The sequence below is a fragment of the Rhopalosiphum maidis genome, chromosome 4 (genome assembly GCF_003676215.2).
Source record: "Rhopalosiphum maidis isolate BTI-1 chromosome 4, ASM367621v3, whole genome shotgun sequence".
Classification (NCBI taxonomy): Eukaryota; Metazoa; Arthropoda; class Insecta; order Hemiptera; family Aphididae; genus Rhopalosiphum; species Rhopalosiphum maidis.
The window spans coordinates 46,902,801-46,925,718 of NC_040880.1; the positions used below are offsets into that span (position 1 = coordinate 46,902,801).

At 31.5% G+C, this 22,918-nt stretch overlaps 1 protein-coding gene across 1 annotated transcript; it reads right to left on the reverse strand.

Annotated features, from left to right (window-relative positions):
• Positions 1–220: 220 nt before the first annotated feature.
• On the reverse strand, positions 221–18,413 carry LOC113556366 (homeobox protein Nkx-2.1-like). The gene is made up of 5 exons (XM_026961257.1): positions 18,002–18,413; positions 9,479–9,609; positions 8,563–8,658; positions 1,875–1,961; positions 221–1,592 (listed from the first exon to the last, which is right to left on the reverse strand). Exons 1-5 carry the CDS (start codon positions 18,411–18,413, stop codon positions 1,236–1,238), a joined length of 1,083 nt encoding a protein of 360 aa, XP_026817058.1. The 3' UTR covers positions 221–1,235.
• Positions 18,414–22,918: the final 4,505 nt, after the last annotated feature.

The following is a 22,918-nucleotide window of genomic DNA, read 5'->3' on the forward strand; positions in this document are numbered from 1 at the left end:
ACTTCTATGAAATACCATATACCAATGTACCGTATATTATATATATATAAAACATTGACATGGTTTTTTTAGATTTTAACATGATTCGCTTGATAATTATATTAATTACACAACAGTTTTATACATTGCAAATATATTTTAATATTAAACTTTGACTTAATATAGATACGTATTATACATATAGATACATATAATATATATATATATATATAGTTATTGATAAAATGTTTTACATCCATTTCAATTAAACCATCTCAATGACTGTAAATTTACACAAAAACTGTTAAATAACATTTCAGGTAGTTGTATATAGGTATTATTATAGGTTTATCCAACAGTCTATTTTCTTTGTTTAATATTAAAGCCCTACTTACAAAACTCTTAACCATATAATATACAACTAAGAATGGTATTTATAGTGCTTTAAAAATTGAGGTTTATACATAATTGTACATGCATATTTTATATATACTTGCAACTTATTAATAAATAAATAGATAAAATTATTTTATGTACCCATAAAAAAAAAAAATGTCTAAGTGAAACTATCACGGACCAATAAAATTAGTATACCTACACATATTCTCATAAACGTAAGAGGATGAGTATGATAAACAAATTCATACTATTTTACATCAAACAATATTGCCTTATTTGAATGAGGCTATATTATATTTTATCATATAGAACCGTACAGAACATTGAAGTACCTATGTATAGCATATCTCATCTTTACAAAAAGAATTAATTTATTGCAATTCATAATAATTTACAAAAGTTTCAAAATACTTTATACATCAATAAGTATACACGTGACTTGGAGGTAGGACGTTCAAATTATAAAACATTAAAAAGAAAAAAAATATACTAATACACATAGCACAAATAAAATTTAATTGACTTAGAGAGTCCAAGATAAAATTAAATTAAAAATGTGTACACGTCATGCTTATACATAACGGGCTTAAAATATAGTTATCCTACGCGTATAATAAAAGAATTTTTCCTAATATCTCACTATATAACTGCATTTTGTCAAATACTTTATGCTTAAAATTTTCTATATATTTAAATACAAGTATAGTTTTTCTATGTGGGTGTGTGTATATATATCAAAAATATATATAATCACATGAAAAATTCGTATTGAAAAATGAAATTTTTTTTTCGAAAGTCTACACTAAGTATAATGCTCGCCTATTAATAAGATAGGTAATAATATAAACGGCCACAGCTCACCATGCACGTCCTTGAATGGATAAATAGGACATATTTTGCTGTTGATGGTGATGCTGACTGACGTTCTGTCTTGGGTATGGCATTGCGGTGTTGGTCAGCAACTGGTGTTGCGGCGGTTGGTGCTGTTGCTGGTGGTGCCCGACGTTGGGCGACCCGTGATGATGATGGTGACCGTGGTGATGAGGGTGGACGGGGACGGGTACGTGGCCACCGTGATGCATAGCAGGGCTGTGGCCGTTGCAGTTATTGCCGCCGGGCGCAGGCTGTTGGCCGGACGCATCTGACGTACCCGAACACGGTTTGCCGTCTTTCACTAGAACGGGCACGACCACACGTCGCGGTGAACTCTGAGCCTGCGAATAAGATTAAGCTCAATAAGACTTAACGTGTCGTAGGTACTTTATCTAATCGGGTTTAAACAATTTTTACTTATATATAAGGATAAGCACCCGAGTACAAAGTACCACTATATTTTATAATTTATAAGTAATGAATTATTTTAAATTAAAATCGGTATTTTTTCTAATACTTTTTGCTGTATAAACAAAACGAGTAATCTTGCAGTGTTCTTAGCTAAATTAATATTTTAATTTTTGATAATAAATTACACACAGTTCTCTTTTAAAATGTCTAACCTGATTTTGGGCATTTTGTTCGGCCATAGCTTTTTCTTTCGCCTGACGTTTACACTTGTATCTGTGGTTCTGGAACCATATTTTTACCTGTAAAAGACATAATCACATAGTTATTTTCTAAATATATAAAAACTTATTATCATATTTTATTTGTATTATTATAGATGACTATTATAGACAGTCGAGTAGTATTCGAAAGACACGAATTATACATATACTGTTATAACTATATACTACTCTTTTATTCATACAAAATGACGTGTAGGTAATACAAGCAATAGAAAAAAATTAAGTAATTTAAAATTACCCACAGGCCACGATTTTTCGAAATCGGACGTATGTTCACATAAAAAGGGTAATTTATGCACACGCTATCGTGATATTATCGCGTTATCGCGATTGTCGTGAATAATTGTGGTTTCAGACAATGTTACGCTTATACGTATTGGCTGTGTTGGATAAATACATAGTTGTTATTATCACAATATTAGTATATTACATTGTCAAAGGCGAAGTGGAAAGTATATAAATAGAAATGAATCCAACTGAGCATTTATATATAAGTTGCTGTTGAAAGTCAAAAGATGACCAACATTAATATTGACAGTGAATGGGAACGAAGTGGAAATAAAGTTGAAGAGGTGTTTTTAAAAGTGCTCGCGAACCGAGTGCACTCTACGTGGCTTTTGGATAACGGTTTAAAGACTAACTCTTTTGACCGAACGAACGGGATTCGCCGCCGCCGTGCATACTTGAGGCCGCCGCCGCCGCTACGAGTATCTGCGAATAATTCCTACATAAATTCACTTCACTTTTCAAAAGTACTCGGCTTCTACTCGGCTACTTGTCCGTATATTATATAAACGATACGAGCGCACGCCATTCACGCTGATTTTTACGTCTGTACCGCCGCCTCTGCCGCCGACAGTTATATAAATGGTCCTTGTTTTTTTTTTTTTTTATCGTGTGTGCATTATACGAGTAGGTATACGCAAATGGCATACGTAATATTATATTAGGCGTATGCATATCATCATCGTGTAGTGTGTATATTATCATTATTCATTGCATTACCCGTAATTCGGTGATCATCGAGACAATGACGATACCTTGCCGATACTAATTATACTACGCGTATCATAATATGATATAATATATGTATACGCACGCCAACGAGGTTTTTAAATATCCCGGACAAGTGTACACTAATTATGCGCATTATATACCATTATTAATCATTATATACTTTTGTTCTCCCACTGTTTCAATAGGTACGTGCTCGACGCGCGAATTACCGCCGTGCTGGTGATACTATATAGTAGGTAATATATAATATATGTTACGATGACATTGAAATTGAGCGTAAATTATAATTAGTATTCACCAAAGACCAACGATAACGAAATTAAATACTTATAAAGTATAATAGCTATGTATAATTTCAAGTGTTTAATTATATGAGTAAACCACTAGATGCGATGGATTTGATGTTTTAAAACCCACAAACCAGCGCAATTATTCGGAAGACCGTGGTTCAATTTATTAATTATGTTCCTGACATCGAAAGCCAGTGATCATCAGCAAGGTATCAGCCAGAAAACTTTGAATATTTTATGCTTTAATTAAATTTATATTGAGACAACAAATATTACCTAATACCTATAATACGTCAACACTTGGTTATTTTTTTTTTTTTTACTTGACAAAAACTAAAACGAAGTTCAATTTTTTCTGATGATATTATTTAACACAACGCAAATTTTATATTCCTGATACTAACTGAACATAAAAAATCATATTAACAACTTTTCGACTTTCACCCACAATAAAAATGCATTCCAATTAAGTATTATATTAATCACCTACAATTGGTGCTGTATCGTAGGATGACGAGGAGAACATAGACGCTATAATAATATAATATGTATAACAACATTACGACGTGCGATACGCCAAAATTATAAACAATTGAGTGGAAAATCATATAAGAGAAAATTATAAGTAAATAAAAAGTTCTATGTTTACGAAACATCGACTGTCGAGCGAACCTTCTCGTCATCGTTTTCGGGCGCAATATGCAATAATAACTGTTATACACTTTATTATTTATATAGCCTTATATAGTAACGTCAGTAATGTGTAGTATAAATAATATATTTTACATAGGAAAATAGGAAATACTAAACAGTGCGTATCAACTGAGTTACAGGAAGTGAACTCTGCAAATTATTGTACAAACACTACAAACCATAAAATATCAAAACAAAAACATATTTATTGATCTCAAAGATATAGCTTTTACTGCCCTTTACAGCGCAAATAGAGAGGGCTAGGAGATAAGTCACTTTAAAAATTTATCAGATAGGCAAATTACGTAAAAATATACACCGTAAAAAACACATTTCTCAGATTTCATCATCATAATCTCTAGCTTTCCTCCCCAATTATGAAGCTCAAGGTATAAATCCAACATGCGGCTGAAGATACGAGGAGCCAAAACAAGACGAGAAAAAATTAATCGTATCGCACAAAAGTATTAAAATCTTAGACATCTGTGCGCTTTATTTCGGACAATAAACTTAGAACAGTTTTGTTCAAAAACACCAAAAAAAGGTATATATTTATTATCTTATTACGATTAAGCGACTGTTACTTTTTAGTATCAAAAATTATATTCTCGTACATGTAGTTTATGTTAGTACCTAATATTTAGTAAACATTCACTATCCACATAAACCCAAAGCTCATTTTCACCATATGAGGTACCTATACAGTTACAATGAACTTTATATTAAATGAAATATTTATATTGGTGCAAATCACGTATTTTTTTTCTATATACCTTTGACTTGGCACATTGGCACTCGTGTCAAACATACAGACTCAAAATGGCGCTAAAAACATCCGTCGATATCCGCAATCGTCGAGCGATTGGTAAGCATCATCCGCAGGACCAATACATATATATATTTTTATTTTTGGACTTTTCGCGCCCACAGTCGACTCGTTTGCGGGTCAATGGACTCAAATATTCTGGTGCTGAAGAGAGTCCACAATCAGCGGCGACTATACTGTACGTCGTGTTCACAGAATACGCGCGTAGGCGCAAGAGAACGTCCTGCGCGTGTTTACCGGACGAAAACCGATAATAAAAAAAAAAAAAACATCATCTCAAAAGAAAATAGGAAATCGGTCGGACCACCATATTGTAACAATAATAATATATAATTTATTTTACGAGCGTACGCGTAACGTTTGCGCCCGGCGTATAATATAACGACAATATAAATAATAATAATAATATATGGTATATCGGTAATGTAAACACACGACAAAAAATGTATTATTATTATAATAATTTCGTCGCAGTATATATTATGTATACGGACGTATAGCTCTCGACCGACATTTCGGCGTGCTTAGCGGACATAGGGTAGCGGGGAGGGGTCGACGAGCGTATTATTATTGTATAAGTCCCGCGTGCGCCGAAAAAGTGATTCGTTGGGGGGGGGAGGCGCACAAAAACCTAAACAGTAGTCGCTGCGATTATATATATTATATAAAATATATAATACATACATACATACATATTATTGTCCTGTATAGATATATATGCGCGCGTATGGTTCGCGGGGTCTTTGCCGCAACATCTGGCGCCCCGGCGGCCCCGCGTATGTATGTACCGTGTGCGCGTATACCAGGCACAATCTGTCGGCCATTGTTCCGTGCCGCCACCGCGCACCGGGTGTATATATACCGATCATCATCTCGAGTGGTGCCGCCGCCGCGCATGATGTGTACACCGCTCGCTCGCCACTTCAGACGTACGTTTTTCGGAGGGCTCGCGATGAATACGCTTTTGTGCCGCCGCCGCCGCCGCCCCCCCCCCCCCGTGCGCGACGCGCTGCACTGCAGTGGCGGCACCACCGCGCGCGCACCGTTCTGCAGTGTGCCTGTATGTGCGCCGTGTACACGCAATATATTATTATATAATAATTCATTTTAGCGACCGCCGCCGCCACTGATAAATGCGATTAAGCTGTGCGAGGAGTAAAAAAAAAAAAAAAATACATAAAAGCCCGGTGTCGCGATGATGGGTGGTGGGTGCATATGATAATATAGGAGCGGAACGGGGGATGGTGGGGTGGGGGGCGACGACGGGTGGCGCGCGCAGAGAAAACCGGCGCGGCTAGAGAGACGACGACGACGGCGGCGATGATGATGATAATAATAATAACAATAATACGCGATGCAGCGGGTCCCCTCCGATGGCATCATCATCGTCGTCGTGATTGTTTAATGTGTACGCGGCGCGCGACGAGAGACCGGTACGGCGGCGGAGTGGCGGCGGCACTGACGCACGCGTAACCCCGGAAAATGTTTAAGCCTCATTAACCGCACGCTGCAGCCCGTTACGTTTAAGCCGTGTTTCAATGGGGCGTAGTTCATCGGTTGAGCCGCGATAATCTGTCCGCGCGACGCCGTCCGAAATCTTTCGCGCACATATTATTATTATTATTATTATTATTGCCCGTGTGCAGTCACGGGAGACTCGCGCGCGATACACGGTAAACGCACGAAAATCGCATGATTTCGTTTTGTATTTCGGGGGGTGGTGGGGACTCCTCGGCAATAATATACACGACGAATAACAACGTGCGCAGTATTTGACAGTGCTTACGGAAGGAACGGATTCCTTCGATTTCGTTCCATATTTATAGGAACTTATCGGGAACGCAGTTCTTTTTTCACGTTTAGGAACGTGCCTTTGGAATTTGGTCACGAGGAACATGAACGATTTTTTTCGTCCCTTTCTTCGTGTATTTATTTTAAATAGAAGTAATTAAATCAAAGGTATAAAAATAAACCTGTACACGATATTATTGATAATTTTTACAAAAGTTAAAACTATTACCATATAACAACGTGTCACGTTTAAAATTTTAAAATCAAAACGATTATAGTATAAAAATTTACCTATGTTTTTTCATTTTATTTCACTTTACATTAAAAACATGGACAGTCGTCCATCATATTATTATAGGCGTATGTGACTTGTTTTTTCTGTGGTGTAGCGTGCCTAATTTATCGTACCTATTCCAATAAATTGGCCATCGCAATCGTGGGGTATCATTCACTGACCAATAACCACGACGATCTTCTAGGAAATTTACCATAGTTTGGCTGCACTCGATTTTTTGAAGAGTGAAGACCACGTGACGGACGATGTAGCTGCCTGTGAACCCTACTTTAGTAAAATATAATCAATTTCCCCAGTATAAAAGCGGGTCGCGGACAACGAGTACTAAATTGAACAAACATTGTCTTAAATAACCCAACTCGTGTCGTATCATTATAGTGATCGACTCGTTTATAATTTTGTGGGACACGAAACCGCGCTCAAACCTATAATAATAAAATATAAACAGCGGCGAATATGCTGCACATTATTATGTATTATACATAAACATTACTAGTTATTACCTACACGAGGACTTCAACAATCCATTTTTCACCCAATATTATATCGTATACACGTGGGCGAGTGCGTTATTACCGCCCCTGTTTGTTCTAATACCGATTCAAGGAAATCGCGGTACTTCAACTCATCGTGTTATTGTACAAAACATCAAGTGACTCATTAAACAATTGAAATTTTAAACAGTACAACAGTACGAATCGCGATTAAATATATAATTACCTATACATATTTTATATAATATTATATTATGTTCTGCACACAGGCCGAAAAATTAATAATATCGATTTTGTGTACAAATGTTCTAATTGAACTCATTGACCCTTTTGTCCAAAAATTTTGTTACTCGTTAATACTATATATTATAATATAATACCCAAAACCTTGGCACACACATGGTTTGACCCTCTTATCCACCATCATAACCTCCAAGTTTATTCCTCTCGTATTAAATATTATCCCAAAAATAAATTTAATACGGAATTATACTACTATATGTACACAGAAGTAATACTAACACAATAATATATATTATAAATAAAAATATAGAGAACGCGGGTATTAAAATGTGTGATCTATAGACTCTACACTCGATATACTATAAGCTAGCTTCGCTCACTTTAAAACAGTATAATGGCGTACTATATAATGCATCTGAGAACGACGATAAGTCTTAACGATTCCAACTTTAGTACAGGTCTTAATTGTGTTTACTATACATTATATGTAGTTTTGGAGACGTTTTAAATGTTATATAAAACTTTTCCATTTTTTTATTGAGTGTTTAGAATATAAAATAACCTAATATTTTTAAAACAAAACTACACTTGTTTGGTAATATGTCTTTAATATTTTTACAGTTATTACATTTTCGCTTAAAAAAAAGTGTATTGGTACTGATGAAATCGAACAAATATACAAGTTTGATTTTCTATAAAGGTCCGTTGAATCTACTGTCCATATAATAGAGTCATAGCGATACTAGAATTTTATATGTAATTTTTTTGCTATGTAACGTTTAGACTAATACCAAAATCAATAATTATTTTTTAATCATTAGACTTAAAGAGACCTTAAATCATTTGAATTTTGATAATTTATATATATATATATACTTATTCTTAAATGTATAATTAAATATTGAATCTGATTAATGTTTTTGTAACTTAGATTATGCCTAGTTATATTATAAATATAATTGTTATTTACCTGTGTGGGAGTTAAATGAATTAGACTAGCCAAATGTTCTCGTTCGGGCGCTGATAAATATTTTTGTTGTTTGAACCTCCGTTCTAGTTCATAAACCTGTAGAAATAATATTAGAATAATTATAAATTATAATAATATAGGTTTTTTTTCTCTTTTAATATAAAGCCTATAGGAATATAGGATAACTAGGATAAAACATCGATTTTGAAAAGGAAATAAATACATACACAAGCCAAAGCCCAAAGGGGGTGGATATTTGGACAATATGTACAAATGGGATGGATGTGTTCGTGTCAAAACGATGCCTTCGTGGATTTGACGTGACGCCTGATTGTGTTTACATTTATACAAGAAATGTGGGTTTTGAGACAGTTTAAGTGCGCTGTAAACATCTATGAACTTGAATAGTAAATATAGTTTTGGGTTTCAGAATAGGTTCGCACGTAAAAAAAACGAGTATATATATATATATATATTATTTAATACACATGCACTAGTATAAAGACTCAAACTAAAAAAGATAAAAAATAAAATAATCTTCATACAGGATGGATGTTGAATAAATGTTTTCTTTGTATAGGTACGACTTCACATTTGAATTAAAATAAAAAATAAATAAATCGCGAGTTTAAAAATAATATGAGATTGTCAATTATATTATATTCTAACCAGCGGTATACAACTGTAGATTCATTGACAAAATATCACATAAATTATTCTTACAAATGTATACAAGTAAAAAAAAAAAAAAAAACGTTAATATATTGTTTCTGAGTCAAAAGACATAATTCCTCTACAATTGGGTTAAAATTAGAATCCGTATATAAAGAATTCAAACGTATTCAAAATTACACAATTGCACCTAAATAGAATAAAATAATATTATATATATATAAAGAGAGAGAGCTATACGTACTTGAGCCTGAGTGAACAGCACTCTCCGCTTTCGTCTCTGGGTAAGTGGAAACTGTAGAGGTGGTTTGATATCGCATTCCATGTTTGTCATACCATTCATCGGGGTGTTTGATGAGCCCATCAATCTTGATACTGCAATAACATACGATCATTATTAAATTTGAATTTTTGGCATGATATAATAAAGGTCAACGACTTTCCAGCCTAAAAACAGCGCTCATTGGGAATTCATTACGTTTATACCTCTATGCTATATATACTTAAGGGTTAGGCGAATAATCCCTGTAACACCCCTTTAAACCACCTTGTAAGACGCTCGTTTATTAACTCATGAATATTTCATAATATTATATAATATAATATATATGTATATATGAACAAGCTTATACCTTTTTATCTACGTGAAACTTTATTCATTTATCATATATTTTTCTACATAGATTACTGACATATTATCGTATTATATTAACGGTAAGTAATTAAGATGATCTACAACTACGTATCTCATTAAAAATATATCGTTATGTACACAGTATATTTAATTAATAATATAGGTAAAAGAACATAATTTATATATATATATATATATACTGTTACCTTAATCATTTTACAAATGCATCTAAATGCATGTATGAGTTTGAGGTTATTTTGATATTTATTCAATATAGCCATATATATGTAAGTATATAATATGTATGCATATTAATACATATAATCCTTCCACTGTAAGTAAGCTACTACATTTATAATACATATTATAATATATATGAAATAAAAACTTATTAAGTTTATGATCACCCAAAACCTTATATAATAATTCTATAAAACGCACGATTAATTAATAATAAAACAGTCAGAACTTTTCGTACTAACCTACTTTATTATATATATTTCATGTTAGTAGGTACCTCTACCTATAAATAATATAATTGATAAAACTATACAATATAGTAAGATTTATAAGCCATATTATATTATTATTTAATCAGAACAAAGTAAAATAAAACAATATTAACAATACTCGACTTCCACCGTACTTTATAACGAATATTATTATTAACGTCCGTAGTGAATGATGATAGGCATATGTTTGACAATTGTAAATATAAAATGCATAATTGCAGTTCTGTTCGAATTCGTCTGAACGAACTGATCTCGATATGGTCATCGCTGTTCTAGAGCGATTTCTTCTACAGACGTTTCAGTCGTTTCACAAATTTATAGACATCAAAGGACAAAGAGATGTAACGTAAAATAATATTATATTACATTTCTAGTAGACACGGCTTCAATCCAAATACAAAATTCTAAATTCCCGAATTATATATCGGGTCTAGATATTGGGATTTTATAATAATTATTTATAATATATTTACGCTGCAACTGCACGTCTGCATTACGGCAAACCGTATACGAAATAGTGTGGATCAAGTACAGTAGGTTCCAATTATTATTTTGATGACAGGACGTACGTACGTACGTATACACATATACATATATATAAACGGCAATATATATTAATGTACCCTCTCAGCCATCAGACACACACACACACAAGCTCACATTGTTCATGCCAGTCACAAAGCAAACACTATATTATATATAGCCGCGCCTTGTCAACTACAAATGGAGCGTGCGATATGGGTTCCGAGCTTTTTGTGCGCGCATTATCCAGAGACGATTTTTGACAGGTTTTCGCCGAACGTCGTGTGGGGGAGATGGAAGGGGGGTTAAGGAATCGATAAACACCCTGTATATATAATAATAATATATTCGAAGACACGTGTCGGTGTAAGAACAAAAATGCGCGAGTGCGGTGCAGCGTGTGTATAATGTATGTAATTGCGTGTTGTACTTATTATTTATGTGATCTTGCATGTTATAAATGTTCGTCTGTAAATATATAATATAATCAACATGCGTAGGCGAGAAATGAGTTGTATTCGCCTAACCTAAGAAATAATCATATTAATTTATAAATAATCTATTTAAACTTCAAAATACAATTATGGAAATATGTTGTCTTATTGTTGTAGTACAAAAAACATGTTAATTATTGTGTATATAATAACGTGACGATCGTACCCTAAGTTATTGTTATAGATTAATCGTAATATGTAATATTATAATTTATAAGTTAACCCACACTAAGGTAAATGTTTAACAAATACACGATAATATAATATTTTTTTTGATTTTTGTAAGAGTCGTTTAAGGCAGTATCTATAATGTCCAGACCTTCTATCGTTTGCAATCCATTCCTACATTATAAAATATAATATATTTTGTTTTGACTTAAAAAATTCCCACTGGTGACTGACCCGCTCTGGTATAAACCATTTTTGAGTGAACAGCGATTTTAGTTAGATTCAAATTAACAAAACTATATATATATAGACTGTACAAATAAAATAATCTCTAATTTATGTAATGTATAATACATTAATATACATATAGTTTAGCAGGCAATAATAACTAACGATTGTTTAGACTACAATAAATTATGCATAATTTTAGTTTATAAGCCATAATCCTATACGGTAATGTACTAATGTATAGACATTTATAAATCTGCTTATACACGAATATTAAATAATTTAATATTAATATTAATTACTATAAAAATCTTAAATTGTTAAAATAAACCCATTTATGTAAAAATTAACTGGTCATTATTTTTATATTTTTAAGTCCATTGGCTATTAGATGTTTTAATTTAAAATTAAACAATTGGATATAAGTATAATATAATATACTAACTTGGAGAATATTTTATACGTCTTGAAAAAATATAAGCCATTAATAAGGATTAATGAAGTTTTAATTATTGAATACAGTTTAAGACTATAATATGTCTATTTTCCAGAGATTTTATAGTATAAAACCATACTAACTTTAAGATACAATACAATTATTATTGAAATTTTTCATATTTTTAAAGGATTTTTTTAAAATTCTGATCATATTGTTTTCAGAAATCAGCGGATTATAATAAATCTACAATATAATATACTTTAGTATACTTAAGAAAGTGTTTAAATTTGTTATTTTGAATAACTTATAAGATTATCGTTTTAATATTTTCAATGCTTAAATATGTTTCAATGTTTACTATTGAGATTCATACTTAGGAAACTTTGAAGAACAGTTTGAAAGTTCAAAGGATAACAAATATACTTATTGTAACTATCAATATTATTCTTTATATTGTTAGACCATTTAAAAATTATCATATTGAAAAATTATACTTACGAAATTATTTAACCATTTCACAATCAATTTTATTTTTTTATTTTAGAAGAGAAGATAATTATATTATTAATAATTATATTTTTGAGTTAACTTGCAAGTTACAAGTGTAAAAGTTAGTATGATCATGAAAATATCATGGTATGTATAAACATGTCATGATCGTATATATGTTATCACACCTAAATTGTATATTAATTAATAAATGTATTTATAGGATATAATTACTTAAGACTTTAACAATAGAAGAGATTACCACACTAACAATGAAACTATATGTATGAAAAAAACATCAATTTTGTGAAAATAGACCCGGCATAACTTTTAACAGTGCAAATAGTTGAATAATTTACTTAAAAGTCTCTATACTATAAATTAGGAAATTATATAACCTAACCTTATAATATTCATTTGTGTCAAGACATCCTTCACATTTATTTTTCATCAAAACAAAAAAAAAATAATTTTCATTAATGCACAATCAAAATCATATTAGTTCAATATTTTATTTTTAAATTTGACTATTATGCACGTCTATTAAAAAATTACCGTTTTTGTTAGAACACATCATACAAACTTCGTTACCGTTACATAATAAAAAGAATACCTATTCACAAGCCTTGATTTCTCACGTAATTTTCTGTCTGATTTCAGTATTAAGGCAAACATTCAAATCTAAAGAAAAATGTACAATTATCCCACGAGTTCCGCTCAACGTTTTAAACATATAAAAAAAAAAACAATATGGTCGGGTTTGACAGACCTTGACGGCTACAATTTATTTTAATGGCCGCCCCTTCGTACATGGCCCACATCAATAATTCCGCATTTCCTTTTCCATCAGTTCGGCAACATGGCATAATAATAATATATATGGTATAGAGTATAGACGTATAGTATATTCATATATATCATATCACACCATATATGCATATTATATCACAAAAGACACCCGTTAACAGCCGCGATGGTTCGGTATTGAAAACCTATTTAACATTTACAATATGCGTGAAACCACATCATACAGCATAACATAATATAAGACGCGCGATCGAATAAAGGATATCCGGACGGGTATTGCATTTTTCGTCCGCGATTGACTCATCCGGCACCTTTCGAGTGGGCGTTTCACGTGCGTATTGCCACCGATTTTTTGAATGAACGAAAATGATTATCTGGTCGACAAATCGGGAAATGCGGCTATTATATTATTATTATTATTATTTTATTGTGTACACGAAATAACGCGTTGAAAGGTTCTTTTTAAAACGCATTATAGCAGATATACCTGCTGCAGTGATCTTAAAATTCTACTACATCACTGCTGCATCGTCGTGGGTGTCCCCCGTCCAGAGGAGTGAGAGAAAAAAAAACCCCGGTAGAAAAGATAATATTTTGATAGCTTGATTGCTATCGGACGAGGGAGAGGGTTCGTTTATATACGATTGAAATAAACCAATAACAAGCGTATTGTCGGGCGCGCGCGTCCGGGAAGCGTATATTTTTACCTGTTTGTCAAAAGCAAAACTACGTCAATGTTTTTCTAAGTTTCCAAAGCCACGAAGTATAAAAAATTTTAATGAGTCTTCCCCACCTCCCCCTTTATGCAATCGTCATCTCTCGTTCCCGAATGGAATTCGTTTCGGTCGCCGTATTTGTATTTGCCAAACATCGGTAGCCGGTCCGTATTATAATATACAGGTCCAGCAGGCCTTGGAAATATTTCTTAGACAAACACTGTGCACAAGCTATATGTACAGGGTGACAAATATTATTTTAATGCTGGACGGAATAAACGAGACGCACAATAGTCCGTATAACGTGCTCGAGCGTGGTTCATTCATAATATGTGTATATAATGGACATCATTGGAAAACACACATAAAAAATGTGCTTGGTAACGTCCAACAGACGTAGCTGTTATACCTCTACAACATTATTATGACTATACTGATCGATTTTATTGTTACTCGTATGATATGGAGGTCATAGTATTATTTTAGACGTTCGATTTATAGCCTTGTTAGAATATTCTCACATGTCTAAACGCACAAAGCACACAGTTAAAACACGATTTTATTATTTAGATAGACAATTTTTTTGTTCAAAGAGATTTCATTTCATTGTGATTTAAAAAAAAACAATATACCAGTTGATTTAAAATATTTGATTTTATGCACACCTACTACGTATTTATTAAATTAATTTAACACGTTAAAAATTATTTTGTTTTATTTAGTTTTAAAAACATTAATATTATTAATATGAATATTAAATTTTAATATTTTAAAATTATTATAATTATTATTATTATTATATTATAATATTTTTAACATTTTTTTAATATTTTTATGTTATAATACATTTTATACACACTTTTAAACCTAGTAATGTTAATATCAAATGTTGTATAAATATTATCTATGTGTAATTAATTTCTACATAATAATTAATAATTTAATTCTTAAGAGGATGCCAGCGTAGTATTTATTATCTCTCTCTAACTCATGCGCAACATAGCAAATTTTACGTTCACAAAAATGACTATAACCATATTAATTTCTCAAATTAGAGTGAAGTGACCTATTATAGAATTTAAAGTTAAGAACATTATCTAGGGCATCTCATAGGCGTTTTATTATGTTTTTATTTTAAAGCGAGTTTTGAGTTTTTTAAGATGTATAAAAAATTTACAATGTTCTTAACTTTAAATTCTATAATAGGTCACTTCACTCTAATTTGAGAAATTAATATGGTTATAGTCATTTTTGTGAACGTAAAATTTGCTATGTTGCGTGTGGGTTAGAGAGATACAACAAATAATACGCTGGCATCCTCTTAACAGCAAACTATACATAGGAATAGGAGTAAATATGACAACGTTAAAAATATATACCTATATATTTTAAAATATATATAATTTGTTATATTTAAGATAAAATTATTTTTGGAAATTAAATAATACTATGGTCCACATTCAAATTAAAATTTGATGATTAATGACTCACATTTAAAAAACCAAAGAAATAGTAATTTTATGAATACATTGGTATAGAAATTTAATTAAAAGTAATTCAAATTATCTGAAGTATTGTTATTGTAAAATAAATGGTATTCATATTTAGTGGATAATATTAAAACGTTTGTTTTAATTTTAAATTATTAAAAAATATATGTTTAATTGATTTCATAGAGCATTAAAAACAAGATAATCAATTAATTAAATGTAAAATATAATAGCATTGTAACAACATTGTAACATATATTATACTATTTAAATCATTATATTATACAAGATTAAAAAGATTTTAGCAACAATTAATAAATTAGAATTAATTATTCATATATTAACTATAATAATTTTATAGTTTTTAAATTTTTAAGTAAATCTAAGCCCTTATGGATAGATATATGCATCAAAGTCCTGCATATATATTTTTCACTTTCTATAAAACCTGTACGTTAACAATCAGGTGTTAAAAAAGGTATTATTTAAAATAATATATATATGTATATCAATTGATAATAGTAATAAAAAATAATATTAATCATATATTATACTCGTAAATATAAGATAGATTTTTTACCTTATCCTATTCAGTCATCAGATCATATAGTGTTAACGTGTTTATAGAATATAGAATGACGAGGACCGCCCATAAAAAGCTTTAGGCAGTCGATCAAGACCGAGGCGTATGTGGGGCTGTTCGATCTTATAGTAGGTTCATAATAAAAAGAGGGATAATGACATTATAACGACTGTTGTAATAACCGGTTAGATAATGTACATCCCGCGGCAAATGTTTTGCGGAAAAAGGGGTTCTCGAATAAACGGCTCCCAGTCTAATCCAATATGACACCCTGAATGCACACCCCCAGCGTATTTTACGGTCGCTTGGGCATGTTTGTGTGAAAAAACATAAACATCCTTCGATTAACGATAATAAATCTTTATAGGTCTAATTTGAAATAAAAACGTGTGAATATACATTTAATAATATCAATTAATACGTAATATTAATAATATTTACATAAATGAAATAAATGATATTATACCATTGCCAAATTTATTAGTGTCTGTACATAGATAAATATTATAGGAACATATAACATAAAAACAAATTAAGAGAGATAACATCTTTAATAAAACATTTTTAGCGTCAATATTACTATTAATGCATATATTTTTATTTTTTTTTATTTTTTAACCTACTATATATTCATACGCATTATTTTAAACATAAACTTTATTTATTTATTTAGTACAGTTATATAAAAGTATATATATACTTATACACAATTATAAATTAGTAATAGGTGACTAATAAGTAACAATTATAATAAATAGATCTATAAATCTTACATATTTAATGTTGGAGTTATAATATGATTCTTTAATATTTGAGTATTTAAAATATAATTATCGTGAATTAAACTACAAATTCTCTATGATGCCATGTTTTAGAACAAAATTTAATTTATAAACGTATTATCCAACATCCATCAATGTCACAGTAAATGAGCATATTTTTTGATTTTCAAACATTTTATTGCATGTCTATGTGCACATAATATATTCAAATATTCAATTCAATATATGCCAAAAATAAAATGTTAGAGACAATATTTTCAACCAAAACCCCTATAATAATAATATGCTATTTAATATCTAACTATTTAAATAAATAAAGTAACGTAAAAATATAAATAAATATTGTGTGCTAACCAGACTTTAAAAATTTAGTTATCAGGTTTTAGTAAAATCATAAAATAAAAAAGTTATAAAATTACTAATCTCCTAATATTTAATAAAAGTATCCCATAATATCCTTAGGTTAAACTATCAATAGATAATATACAATATGTATTATATAATGGCTATTAAGAATTTTAACACATTAACATGTGTGGTGATCTTAAAAATGATGTATAGATAAACTGCAGCTATACTATATTGTCAACAATTTTTGTTTTAAATTTAAATATTGACAATCTTATATTATAAAATATTATACAATTGTCCCTGAATCGTTTCTTATCGTCTATATTATTAAAAAAATTTAAAATACACACGAAAATCTGCTGGTATTTCATTGAAAAGAAAATTTTAAACCTGACTATAAAATATTTTTTTAATTTTCATGGACTTATGAAAATAATTTCATATCACTCAGGTAAAATAGTAGCCACCGAATCGGTAAACCATATAGTTATACTGCTAATATAATAATTTATAAATACCTGCTTATATTATTATTATATAATATTAACCTACTTGCAAACCGTGGATCGTTAGCTGGTGCCCCGTACCACGTGGCAGAATTCCCGTACGACGTGACCATGTCCGGCTGACAATATTGAGGCGGTGGCGGCGGCGGCGCCGGGAATTGCGGATGCACGTGATGCCAACTGGCCGCGGCCGGGACCGCTCCAGGGACATTATTGTTGTTGTTGTTGTTGTTGTTGTTATTACCTCCGCCGCCGGACATGGCTCCCGGGCTTCCGGAAGCACTGCCACCGGTGCTACCAGCCGTGCTGGACCTGTGGTACGGGGAAGGCGAGCCACACAGCTCAAGCTTACGATACTCCTCGATTGGACTGAGTATGTCGGTAACGGAGAACGGTGTCGTGTGCGCAGCGTGATGATTGTGGTGGTGGTGATGATGCGGTTTGGGGCTCAGCGACATCGCTAGGTCCGCGCTATTGAGCTCCGGCAGCAGGTCGCCCGAGCTCTCGGAGAACACGGCTGATGCCGCCGACGAAGCGGCCGTCACCGAGAGAGCCACTTTCGCGGTTTATCCGAAAAAATTTTACCCGAAAAAACGTTGCGGCCGCGGTCGCACCGAATTTTTTTCGCCGTTTTTTATTTTTCGGCGACGGCGGAATGCAGGGAATCCGGGAATCGACGACTGCACTATCACTTCATCGCGGTGAACGGGTTTTTTTCCGAATTTTTTTAAGCGCGGTCCGCGTGTGTGGTGGCGCGACCAAGAAAAAAAGGAAAAACAATAATAATAATAGCGCAAAATAAATAAACTCTGAGGCTCTCGTGTGTGGAGCACCACCCGAAACTAGTGTCACTCGAAACTGGACTACTCGACGTCGACGAGAGGACTCGAGGGCCGCACTCGAGTGGCAGAGCCCCTCGGCCCCGCGCGACCCAACCGGCCGTGGGACGGAACCGCGAGGAGGCGTGGCCAACGGCGACCAATAGCTGCGGTACCTGTGTCGACACAATGCGAAAGGTTGCGATGAAAAAAATGAAAGAGAAAAAAAAGAGAAAAAAAGAAAAAATGTTTTACACTGCAGCGCGCGTATACGTGTACGAAGGGTAAAAATCGTAGATAACAATCGGTAGCGATTCGGAAGGGGTTGGCGGGTGGGTGAAGGAGTGGGGTCGGAGACAAAAACAGTTACCGGGTGCAATAAAAATAGCGATATTTCCGGTCGTGTATAAACCTTTATATGTATACATAATAATATAATATAGGTGGTATACATATGAAGCATAACAGTCCCATGTATAAAATAAATACTCGAAGGGCACAGGATTGGTTTTGATATGGCCCTCCGGGCCGATGGGAAAAGTAGGATTTTATAGCAGTGGTAAGGGTGGGGGGAGGCTCTCGTGCGCGCTAGAAGCATCATCGTCTCAAAGTAGCGTAATCAATTACACGCAAAACGAGTACTGGCGAGAGGTACTTATTGCCGCGAAAGACAACACCATTTGACTTAGCCAAGTGCATCACATCGCCTCCACCATATACGATATACTATGCTTGCTGCACTCTCTTCAAATATATGTACATATTTCTATGCACACCTATATATATATATATATATATATATATGTATGTATGGAGAATCCAAAATCGGTTAACTGAAAATCACGTATATATTATATATACTTATATAGGTGTATACGATATGTACCTGCTATTATATTATTATAATATATATATTGTGCCATGTCTATACTTATCTATAAGTGTGCAACATATAGGCATCAACGTGAGACGGAATAGTTTCGATTTACATCCGACTTGCGTGGTTTTGGATGGCTTGTATGAAAAATAATTCTGAACATGCAGTATAGGTACTCGATAAACATCAAAGCAAATTTCACAACAATAATTCAAATAACATATCAAACCTCACTGCAGTATAATTATACAAGTGTACCTACAGTATATATAACACAAATTACTGATCTTATAACTCATTATAATATATAATACCTACCGGTGGCATCGAACCTAAGACCCAAGAGAGATGACCGCCCCCCTTTTTCGGTTGGTGGGGGTCTATGAGTACCAAAAAAAACTATTTATGTAAGTTATAAATGTATAATTATTTGTAATGGGTTGTAAGGAATAAGAACAACAAACTGTTTGTGTATTGTATGGTGCAAATAGTAGTGTGTAACGAGAAATAATTTTGCCTCCTCCTCCCAATTTAATTTTAGTTTGACGCTGATATCTATATTATACATAATATACAAAAAATACACATAAGTACCTAGTTAATACCTACACGGCTATACTTATAAAGTTATATTTAACGTTAGGTATAAAAAATATACTAGAAATAATTTTAAAATATTAAATAACAAAAATGTAATAATACAAATTATTTATATTAAAATGGGAACTCGATAAAACCAAACTGTATTTCCTACGTGACCTTTCTCTTATCATACTAAAACTCAAAAAAAATATATTAAAATATTTTGCGCCACAGGTGGATATATGAACATTTGCCTGGTCAATAATTTAATAATAAATACAATTATATTATGGCCAATTTTTAATCAAATATTATTATGTATTGTGAATAATTATAGTTGAATAGTTCTGAGTTCATATATTTATTATTTTGTGATAATCTTAAAATGTAATTAATAAATAATATAGGTGTGTATGATTAATATAGATAGGTGGTAGAATTGATTGAGTTGTATAATTAAATCATCTATTTGACACAATGCGTTATGGGGTAAGTCGAAATGCTTGCGTGTGACAAATTTAAAATAGATACAAAGCGTAACGATGTTATACTCAAACATTCTTAAATATTTCTAAATTTTTCTCAGAAGTAAAGGTTGTTTTCACTCAGAATCATTTGTCGTTTACAATGTCTAATGATGTATTATTAAAATCAAATTAAACATATCCCTTACGGCTTACACTTACAGTAATAAACCTATATTCAAAACGAATTACACAGTACACTCAATACCAGCTCCCATGTGTATATAATGTATTAATGTATAATACACCAAAGCGACTTCTCGGGTTTTTAAAATGTTTGTTTTAATTTAGTATTTTTATAAACACAATTATTTTTAACTTCTTTGTTTTAAATATTATTCTGATTTCATAGTTCATAATAAATAATAATATTTATTTTATATTTACCATTCTAATATATATATATATATAATGGCGGGTAAAATAAATATTTAAATATTTATAATATATGTACTATATATTATCGAAATATAAACAATACCTATCGTAAAAATAAACAATTAAAAATTGTAATTTTTTGTTTTTGCCACATTTTCTATTTTAAACACGGCGTACCTATTATTTCAAACTAATGTAAGCCTATTGAATATCAAATAGGTATTTATATCTTTTATAATAAGATTTCCACTAAACAAAATATAATTATTTGTAATAATTATTTATTTATATAGTTTCATCATATTAAATAAAACGTCAATGTTTTATTAACAATAATATTTTATAAAATATTACTTAGTTGGTGCTGTTTGTATATTTAAAATATCCATTAATCCATTATAAAAAATATTAAATATACAATAAAATGACCAATATTATTTCAGCGATTACTATGGAACTATAGCATTTTTTCGAAGAGTTTTAATAACATATTTAAACCTAAATATATTCAAATTAAATTCAACTACACATATTATAATAAAAGATGTCGAAAACCTTAAGTCAATTTTTTTTTATCTTCAAGATTTTTATCACAAAACATTTATTTTATTCTCCAGTAAATGAATTCTATTCAGAATCATTTCTTAATGCCGATGTATTATAATTTTATAGGTGGGGGAAAATTTGAGAGCCTATTGTTTTGAATGTCGAGCATGTACATTTTTAGAAAAACTCCGTTACTTCACGGATGGGGGGTATAAGAAACGTTGTTTTTAAGAGTACTCCAAAATACCCCCCTCGAATAATATATTTTCTCCTCCGGACGTGTAATTATTATTGTTAGAACTACAAAACGATAATAAAAATAAAAAAAAATACCTGGTGCAATATCACTAATCGACGAACGGAATGCATTGTGGTGACATAGAAATGGACTTTCGAGTGGCACTGTTATGTTATTATTTTTGCAAGGGGGCGCGCGTTTTCAATAAACCCATTCAACCATAGTTGGAGTTAAAACTGCCAAATCTACATGGAAATAAAAAAAAAACGAATTTCAACTAATTTATTTATATTATGTTATTTATACTATGTAAGTACATTTAACGTTCAAATGTGTATTCAGGGAAGTTAGTCAAGAAAATCGTATATTTATAGTAGTGGAAGTTATGAAATTTCTGTTATTATTACGGTCTATACTACGGTACAAATCATATAACGGTTTCAAATCGCTTCTATGTGCTATAAACTAAATTTTTGTTTACAAAAATAAAACCTACTTGGTTTTTCCTACTAAAAATTCTTTTAAGCACGTCATATTGATATTGATAAAAAAAAATAAACTGAAATGCGTAATTGCTATAGTAATTATAGTAGTTACTAATTACTATGTTGAAAACGGCACAATTTCAATAAAATAACTAAGGATGCTGAAGCCCCTATTATTTCAGTTAGTCTTATCAACGCCGATTACACGATGAGCAACATCGTTCTTTGTATGATTTTTTGATACCAATATTATATTAACATAAAATAAGAAGTAATTAATCGAAAATAATACAAACTATAATGGAATCTATAAGTCCATGTAATGAATTATTATGCATCAATTATTTAAAAACGAATCATCAGCCACTGAAATGAAAAATGTATTTAAATTTTATTCATCTAATGTTTATCTTGATCAAAATGTTTTGGTCATTATCTATAGATATATTGTAATACAATATATATAATCTTCAACTTTGTCTTTATGTATACACAAAATTTAATACTATTCTCAT